Source organism: Apaloderma vittatum, unplaced genomic scaffold (genome assembly GCF_000703405.1).
Source record: "Apaloderma vittatum isolate BGI_N311 unplaced genomic scaffold, ASM70340v1 scaffold5432, whole genome shotgun sequence".
Lineage (NCBI taxonomy): Eukaryota > Metazoa > Chordata > Aves > Trogoniformes > Trogonidae > Apaloderma > Apaloderma vittatum.
In genome coordinates, this window is record NW_009702991.1 from 121902 (window position 1) to 131436 (window position 9535).

Consider the following 9535-nt stretch of genomic DNA (forward strand, 5'->3'; position numbering starts at 1 on the left):
ACATTAACCTGCTTGATAGCAGAAGATATTTTTAAATTTACACAGATAGATATACAAATAAAGACCCAAACCCCTCGTCATCTTTCTCTGCTGAATATTTATTATCCTCTGCCTAGAAAAAGAATTTCTATCTTCCGTTCCCCTGAATATCTGAATTAAAATCTCCAGCAGTTTTCCAGTTCCACATACTTTGTGCACATCACAGCAACTGTTTCCTGATCTAATCTGTTTTCCAGAGAGCTTGATTTCAAACAATTAGCTACATCAGGATTTCTCTGTAGCAAATCAATTGTTGATAGCTTTGGCTCAGCCAGATATAAGCTTTGGCATGATGACATGCCTCTCAAAAGGAATCAGAAAAAAATACAAGTGGCTGTTACAGTAAGCCTCTCAAAAATAAATTCCAGTTGCCATACCATGTAGCCCTTTGATTCTGATTTTGTTTATCCTTTACCCTTTCAGTATGTTCCCCAAAGATAGAACCAGACAGACATGCTCCACTTACTCTTCTTTGGTAAGCTCTAATTCCTTGCAAAACTGCTTTGAAGTTGGTACTAATCAATGTGAGGAAGACCAGCAAAATCCAGCCCAGCCTCAATGCAAGTAAGCTTAAAAACAAAAAAAAGGAAAAAAAAAAGAAAAAAAGCAAATAGAAAAAGAAATAACAAATAGGAGAGTACCCTCTTTACAATAACACAACACTTCATGCAACCTATGTTGCATGACCAGTCTCGGACAGTCATACTAGGTTCATTAACTTTAGGAATGATATATTTGGGCAAGTAAGGAAGCAGTATATACAAGACAAGGAGCAAACTTAGAGAAAAGCTGTGCTTTCTGAGTTCACAGTGCATAAAATCTTCTGTGTTACTCATGCTTTTGTCCAAATACTGTATTTCCTTTCTTAAGAAAAATCTTTAGGAAGCAAATTTTATAAGACTGCTAGAACGATGTGCCACTGAAAATATTAATTGAAATATTTCCCCTATTTCATAAAGCTGCCTCCGAAGAGGAGCCACCCACCCCTAAGATGAAGCAGAAGCCCTGGTGAGGGTGGAAGGCTTGTTCACCACATGTGCTGCCAAGTGTACAGTGAGTGGCAGAGGTTAAAAAGACTGTACAAACAATCTATTTACTGCAGCTTTGTGAGTTCCTACTGATTAGCTTGGGTCCTCCTAACTGACAATTTTCATTCCTCAACTAAGGCAATTGCAAAGGTAACATATTATCTTTTACCTGTTTTCATTATGTGTCATGTTTACAAATAAATACAACCACTTCTCACAAGCAATTCCATAACTGATCAGAATGAAATGAGTACAATTCCCCTCATTTAAAGTTTTCAAGCAATTATTAGCAAACACATTATCAGCTGAAGGTCATAAACATTTATCCAGTGCTGCCAGACATCCTGGTGGCAAATCTAATCTTTTTGTTCTGATCAGTCCAGGAAAACTCATGCCTTTATTCCCCTAATGGTTTCACTGTAAAGATTTTATGAACCTATGAAAGGAATTGCAGAAATTCTGGACATTTTTCTCAGTATCCATCTGAGTCTGCTTCTGTGCTCATTGCACAGTTGCTGAGTTATCAGCATGACTGAGAATGTTTTATAGGGGTCAGTCCCTGCCTCTCACAAGTCGGCTGCATGCACTGAAAATGCCTCTAAACATGCATGAGAAATTGCTTTGTATGGACCAGAGAGTAAAAGTCAAGGCTTAACTTGCACTAAAGACATTCACACTAATGCCACGCTGTCTGACTTCCCCGAACAAGGTATCACTGTCACATGGCCCCGCACTCACCGAGAGAGGAGACGCAGTTCAAGGAATGACAATAGATACGTTTTTTAAAACATTTTCTCTCCTTTTATTTGTTTTTCCTGATGGTTGCTACAAGCAAAGGAGGTATTCAGAAATAGAACTGCACGATACAAACACAGGCAGCAAACTAAGTTGATGGCATGAAAGGTGTGTCTGAGAAAACAGAGTTGACAGAATCGGAGTCGGATTTTGTTCGAGTAGTTTTTAAGATGCTCTCAGCAATGATATTGTCATTAGGGAACAGTTTTACTTTCCCATTCTGGCTGTGTTTTGGTTCGTGCACAGGTTCCAGGAAAACCACACGTTTACCAGTGCTAGCCTTCTTCTCGTCAGCCGGCAGTGGCTCTTGCGGGGGTGTGGAATTCAGTATGGATGTGTGGGCACTGCTTTGGTTCAGCTTCCTCTTCCTCCTCTTCGCCTTACATTGGCACGGACAGGGGGTCAGATAGAGATACAGCAGTACTAAAACAATACTGGCTACACAGGCAGCAAGGGTGGTAAAAGCTGTATTAAATGCTTCATGAGCATGCGACCTGTTCACTGTGAAATTGCTAACATTTATTCTAACCTCTATGGTTTCATTTAACAGTCTCTTCTTATTTATTGCGATGCAGGAGTACAGCCCCGAGTCCTCCAGCTGGGCATCTCTTATCTCCAGGCTGCCGTTACGAAACACCTTAAAGTTGTCGGTCTCCCTGTCTGGCTCCAGTAATCTATTATCTGGACTAACCCAAACAAAGTGCGTGCCCGCATCGCTAATTCTGCTGTCACAGTGCACAATCAGCCTGTCACCAACCTGGGCATCGTGAATAAACCCAAAGGCTTGGAAAGAGCTGTTGACGGTGCTTTCAGAGCAATTCAGAAAGTTGTCGTGCAGTAAAGGGAGTTTATTGTAACCTCTCGGGTCTGATCGCAACAAACAGGTGTACTCGTTTTTGAAGTCCACCACTGAGCTGAAGTGCCTTTGATACCAGAAGATTAGCATGGAGTACAGCATACAGTCACAATAAAACGGGTTGCCATGAAGATAAATTCCACTAAGATGTTTGGCTGGCACCGAACTCAGGCGCTGAACGGGCATCGACTGGATGTGATTATGGGAAACGTCCAGCAGCAAAAGGTCTGTCAGTTTATGTTTTCCAGTGTACAAGTCCAGCGGGAAATGCGAGAGCAAGTTATAGCTTAAGTACAGTTTCTGTAAATTGTACAATCCTCCGAAGGCCGCAGACTCTATCTGTGTTATCTGGTTGTTGTACAGCAGGAGAACCTCCAGCGCCCTTAGCTCCTGAAACACGGGGCTGCCCAGTGTCTTCAGGCTGTTGGATGACAAGTCCAGGTACTTTAGATTCGGGGTCGTGGAAAAGCTTCCAGTGATAATGCTGCTAATGCTGTTATGATTGATTATTAAAGCGTCCAGTTTCTCAAGCAGCACTGGGACCCATTCAGGCTCCAAAAACCCAATTCTGTTATAACTCATATCCAACCTTTTCATACATTTATAAAGATTTCCTGGCACTCGAGAGAGGTTCTTATTGGTGCAGCTTACGATATCACTGGCACAGATGCAGGCCGTTGGACACATCCCTGGGGCGCTGCCACAAACGCTCACTGTGAAGACCAAGAGGCATGCCAGTCCTTTGCAGTTCACTTTAAAAACTCCAAGTTCAGTAGGGATTGTCCGCCAGTTTAAAGACATTGTCACTGTCTCTTAGCTGTCTCCCAGTGCTCCTTGCCAGAGATTATACGTGCAGTTAGCTTTGCACTAATCGCTGTCAAAAGAGGGATACAGAGGTACAGCGTGTTAACATTTACGATTCGTCCCCTGCCTGATTTCTTATGCATGCCTTTTGAAAAATATGAATAATTAATATTTAATGTTTCACACAGCTAATTATAAAATCTAGCTGTTCTTAAGTAATGTACGCTTAAAGCTGGTTTTATGTAAACATGAAATTCTGTACTCATGTAAATATTCACCCTACAGATATGATATTTTTTCCTCTTCAAAAACAATGCAACTATTCTTCAGTTCTCAATGAAGGAATGCACTTTCTGTTAGTTCACTTAAAAAAATACATTAATCCAAAACGTTCCTCTGTGGAACATGATTGGGCAATGTCATTCCCTACCTGTTTCCAAATGAAGCCAGACAGAAAAATCCTGGTACAGGAAAGAAAAGCCTTATCTGAAAAATGCTATTTTCTTGTCTAGTGGGGAGCAGTTGCAACATGTGTTTCTTCCCAATCAAAAAAATCTCACACATTTTCAAGCAAAAAAAATTCTCCGACTACTTAGCCTTAAATGTCATGTGAATTTCTTTTTTTTCCCTCTCTTTTTCTTATTTTTTTAAGTTCAGCAACTGATAGTTCAGGTAGCAACAGCCTATTTTTGAAGTTATTCAAGATGTCTTATTGGAATACTTCGTATCCTGCTACTTCTACCTTCACCAAAATAACTGTTGAGGAGGAAATCTATGCCTGGTGCCTACCTCAGGTGCAAGTTTGGGGAACTTTTAGTAAGAATGTGTCAGCCATTTCTCAACACTGAGTAAAGGAGAAAAATATTTTGCTCATACTTAAGTAGCAAGAAAAAAACAATCATACACTTTTCTGAGAATATTTTACTGTCACTATGGTTTGAAGCAGGGACATAATGTTTGTCAGGGTAGTGATTCTGTGCCAGGGAATATGCTTTTTGCCATCTTCTAACAAAACATACACATACCTAGCAGGGTAATGAACACTTCTGTTCGCTCTTGCTCTCCCCTGGACACCTGTTAAGAGTTTGTCAGCAAATTCCCAAGTGAATCTATATGGATTGATTATCCCTACCCCTTCACAGCTCAAATGCGGAATTCAGCTCCCGCTTATTAATCTTACACTCATTTCTCCAATATTACCCATCCATTGGTACAGCATCTGAGCAGGACAAACTCCACAACATCTGCTCTGTGCTGCTTGTAGCAGCTGTGGCCAGGATCTGTGAGACCACCTGTGGGCAGCGGAGAGGAGGACAAAGAAGCAACCTCAGGTGGAAAGAAGCAGAATGAAAGAAGTTGTATTCTCTGATGAGGCAAGATGCATGAAAAAAGGATGAGTCTTGAGTACAAAAACATTAAAATCAAGACCTCAAGGGTAGACGACAGCAGGGTAGAGAAGCAGCCAAAGGAGAAAGAGGGAAAACAAGGGTAAGAGATGCATAGGGAAGGAATGGCAAAACCATGGGAGAAGGATGCTAGTTTAGCATCATCATTGTTACTAATGAAGCAAATAAGGATGAGGTAGTTTGAGGATGCACAAGTCAGTTAAGGCCTACAAGACTGGAAAGCAGATGGGGAGGTTGTAAAGGACAAGAAGAGGGTTAAGCAGAAGAGGGATAAGAGTTTTGGGAGGCGAACCTTAGAACACACTTGTCTAGAGAACTTGCATCTGCTACTTATGAATCTAAGATTATCTGTGCAATTAATTAATATATGTAAAATGCACTTATTTCCACTCCTCCTCAGGTCCTTATTCCCTTCTTCCCTAATCCTCTTCCAATTTGGCAGGTTGCTGTCTTCTGCTGACAAATGTACTTATGTACTTTTAAGTCAAGTGGTAGAAGATGCACTATGAATCTAAAGAGCTGAACCTTCTAACAACTCATTGAAAGAAGAAATATGAAGGCAGAAGGATGGGAAATTCATCTTTCACAAGATTTTATATATACATTGGCTTTAAATATCTGCATTCCGAAAAACTGTATTAAGTGAATGGCAAGACTGCCAAGTCAAGTGCTCAAAAATTAAAGTGTCAGAATGAAGGTTTTCTGTGCCATCTTAGATTTTATATACAGTCCTTAATTAGACAATCACTTATTTTTTTTCCCTAAAGCCTTTACTCACACTGCGCACAGGTTCAGAGGAAGAACATGGAAAAGAAAAGGTGATTACATGAAGAATTTAGTAAATGCCTGTATCTGGGAACTGGAGAATATCCTAGCCTCTGCCATGGAATTCCTGTGAGATCAGGCAAATTATATGAACAGGCGACTGTTAGAAAATAATTAACATAATACAAGTGACCAGCTTGACACTTAGAAATTAAGGAACCTCTGTGTATTAAGTTTTGGAAGGACTTATCTGAAGAAGTGCTGAGATGAGTCAAAATGCTATGACTCTAGCTGGCACTTCTGAGTCTAAGGGCTTTTCCTTGCTTCCCTGTCTATAAAAGAGGTATAACAATATGATCCTAAGTATAGAAATGTTGTAAAAATAGATGTATTCGTTCAAATGAAAGCTTAGTACCAAGCTTCATAAAGGCTTCTAGGATTTTAGAGTCTAATAAAGTATCTAACTTCATGGGATTTTCAGTAGGAAGTTGGGAACCCAGAGGTTTTTAACAAGTCCTGAGCACCTAACTTAGTTGGTTTTGTGAGCTAGCTAGTCTATGGCAACAATTTATAGTTATAAGTTCTAGAGGGTGAAACCTATGAAGCATTATAGAAATGACCATCAGAAAATGACTCTATACCTCAAGTGTGGATTTGTACAGCATGCAGTACATAAGGCACAATGGAAACACACTGACACACAAAAAAATAATTTAATAGCTCCTCATTTAGTCAGTGACACAAGGTACTGAAAATCTCATACCTTAAAACTGTGTGTATGAAAACTGAATTATAAAGCATCCACAAAATGGGAGACAAACTGCTGTTGCACAGGTTGCCTTTCCCACCAATATTTGAATGACTGATTCTGCAACCTATCCAGCCTAATTTTTAATGGAACTGCACTTGTAAAAAGATGAACGGTGCTTTCAAAAATCAGCTCCTATGTTGAATATAGCTGTGACACTGGAGATACTCCAAATGGGACATACTAGGTCAATGCTCAGTTTTGAAAGGCTTACCAAGCTTAATAAACTACATAGTATTGCATGTTTGTTTCTGTCCATACCTGCAGCTATCTCAGCAGCATCTTCAATATGTAAATATTTACAGCCTATGAGATTATCTGAATTTATTCAAAACTACTGCATAAACATTTCTGAGTCAATGTGTACATGCCAGGTTGCAAGAAAGAACAAATCATACAATCAGCCTTATATTAAAATGTGGGATTTTGTTTCATCCCAGTAACATTCCTTCAGGTCTTAGAAAAGTACTATTTCACAAACTGCAATATTACACACTTTCTCAGGAAGGATATTGCTATTAAATACTATCAGCTAATATGTGCCAACAGTCTCTGGCTAGTATTTTACTATTATTTCTGAATGAGTCGGGTAAATAGCTTTTTTGATTTATAGTAAAGTGAAAGGCTTGGCTGGGAGTTTTGTACTTGAATTCTTTTCAAAGAAATAATTTCTTTGTGGTGTTAAAGTGTTCACTGCCAAAAACATGGTACTTCCTGAGGTGAATCATCTGTGCAGTAATGGTACACATTCTTCTTAACTGAGAAGAAACACAGGACATATCCTCATTTCATAGAGAATATCCTCTGTTGTCAGGAACAGCTCAATTGATTAAAATAGATCAACGAGAGAAGCTGAAGATTTGGCCTTTAGTTTTGATCTATTTAATGTTTGTGTTTTGGGTTGGCTTTTTTTTTTTGCTTGTTTGGTTTTTTTTCATCTACCTTTTGGTTGTTTTTTTAAAAATAATGAGCACCTATAGCTGCTTATGAAAATGGTGAATGCCAGGGCAACCATAAATATCCTCACCATCAGTTACATTGCAAAGATCAACTAATGTCCTAAACACTAATCCCCACTTATCTCTAGGCTGTCTCTTGCACTAATGCTACATTAATAAACTCACATGAGCTTTCTCTTCCCCTGTAAGTACCTTGAGGCTTTTTGCTGTTTCTTCCGGTGAAATCTGTACAAGCAGCTCTCTCTCCCATTTCATTTGAGACTGCTAAAAAATCTTTATGTGGCGTATCTCTTAATTTAAGCAGCAAGTTGGAGACCCCAAGTCACCTGAATACTTTTGTAAGTGCTACCATTAGTCTTTTCAACATTAAACAAGCTGGATTGAAAAGCACTTTACAGTGGGAATAACATCCTTCCATACACTGGTGATGCAAATAGTCCCATATTTGTCTGGCACTTTCTGCAGAGAGAAAATGCAATTATTTGCACACAACATTGATGTACTACTGCAGGAATACTGTTGAACCTCTAGAAAGCTCAAACACTAGAAAATATTAAAGATCTCAGTCCACCCTTCAGAAGGTCCACATTATTTTTACATTTTGTAGCTCCTTCTCTTGTGCCACATCTCCTGTGACTGTCTCCTCTGACTTCTCTGTCCCCAAATCTCACTAGCCCACAACTCACTCACGTACCCTTGCACCTTCCCATTGACTTCCAGTGCCCTCATAGTTGACTTCCCTCTTACTAGTCTAGATATCAAGGCTGTATCAGTTAAATACAATAACACATGAAGTTAAACAGCAATGGCTCAGGTGTTAGCAATGTTTCATCATACTACCCCCCTTTTTTTTTTTTTGGCATGGCATTTGACAAAGCTTGCCTTATGAACTCAAAAAAAAAGTGACTGAATGGGATTTTATTAATTAATAACAACAGTATTATACAGGTACACTTAATTCTAACTTTATGAATCCTGCTTAAGTACATGATACAGCCATTAATTACAAACAGATTAGTGGCACCCTACATAATTCATGTTTTAAAATGTTGCACTTTTAAGGAAGGTCTTCATAATTTTCCATTCCTTTGTGTGTGTGTGTGATGTTGTCAGGGGAAAGATTCCTGTAGTAGCCACCTCACTCCAGGCTCTTCTCTGTTTTTATTGCTCCTGCGTGGGAAACGCACTCTGTGCATCAAATCTGCCTGACAACTGTATTCAGCAATTCTGACTGAGGAGATATGGATTACTCAACTATCGTAATCTATAAAATTTAGTGACATGATGAAGCAAAGAACAGAGATTGCTGGTGAGCTACATCTGGGTGTCTTGATACACTGGACTAAATCCCTGAACTGGGCTAAGCTGTGCTTGATGCAGAACCTAACAGTGATGAAAAAGTGGCTTTAAATCACCTTTGCAGCAAGCTGATCCTGAGGTCAGTCTGGCGAATGAAGTGGTCTCTCTGGCCAGACTTCAATAATGCTGAATTGGAGGTGATTTTGTCCTAGTAATCTTAGCCAGCTAAAAGTATCTTCTCCCACTCATCCCTCACTAAAGACTGAATTTCTCTGAAGACAGATTATTTGTTTTTGCACCCATGATAACTCACTTGGCTTAAAGAAAACTGAGACATAGATGAGCAATTGTGTGATGTACCATAGAGCCTGAGCTGGACTAATCATCAGCAGTCTGTTTACAGCAGTACCAGCTACATGAAGTCAATACTCTGCAGCTCTTCGCCCTCTTGAGAGAGTACAAGCGAAATCTGCATCGCTGAAACGACCGCGCATCCTTTTTGCCATGTTACTTTGTAAATCAAGCTGCACCCTAGCTTAAACCTTGCAAATGACTTCAGTTGCTAAGGAGATCGGCAAATAATTAAGAACAAATGCAATGGTACGTGGCAGTGCCTGCTACAGCATCAGTAAGCAGTCTCCAAGCAATGCCAGATCTTAACGAAAGTTTAGTTGCCCAGCGTAGGATCCTCACCGCCTCCAACGGCTTCTCTGACGGGCTAAACTTCAGAGAAACCCTCTTGCCTATGATGCGGGGCGGGTGGGCTCCTGCCAGCC

The 9535-nt window shown here is 39.9% G+C and overlaps 1 protein-coding gene across 1 annotated transcript; it reads right to left on the minus strand.

Annotated features, from left to right (window-relative positions):
- Positions 1-1845: 1845 nt before the first annotated feature.
- AMIGO2 (adhesion molecule with Ig-like domain 2) lies at positions 1846-3585 on the minus strand. The gene has a single exon (XM_009864431.1). It carries the CDS (start codon positions 3517-3519, stop codon positions 1951-1953), a length of 1569 nt encoding a protein of 522 aa, XP_009862733.1. The 5' UTR covers positions 3520-3585; the 3' UTR covers positions 1846-1950.
- Positions 3586-9535: the final 5950 nt, after the last annotated feature.

Bases quoted from the DNA above. Each gene is read 5' to 3' on its own strand.
- AMIGO2 (XM_009864431.1), bottom strand. From the start codon at position 3,519: ATGTCTTTAAACTGGCGGACAATCCCTACTGAACTTGGAGTTTTTAAA.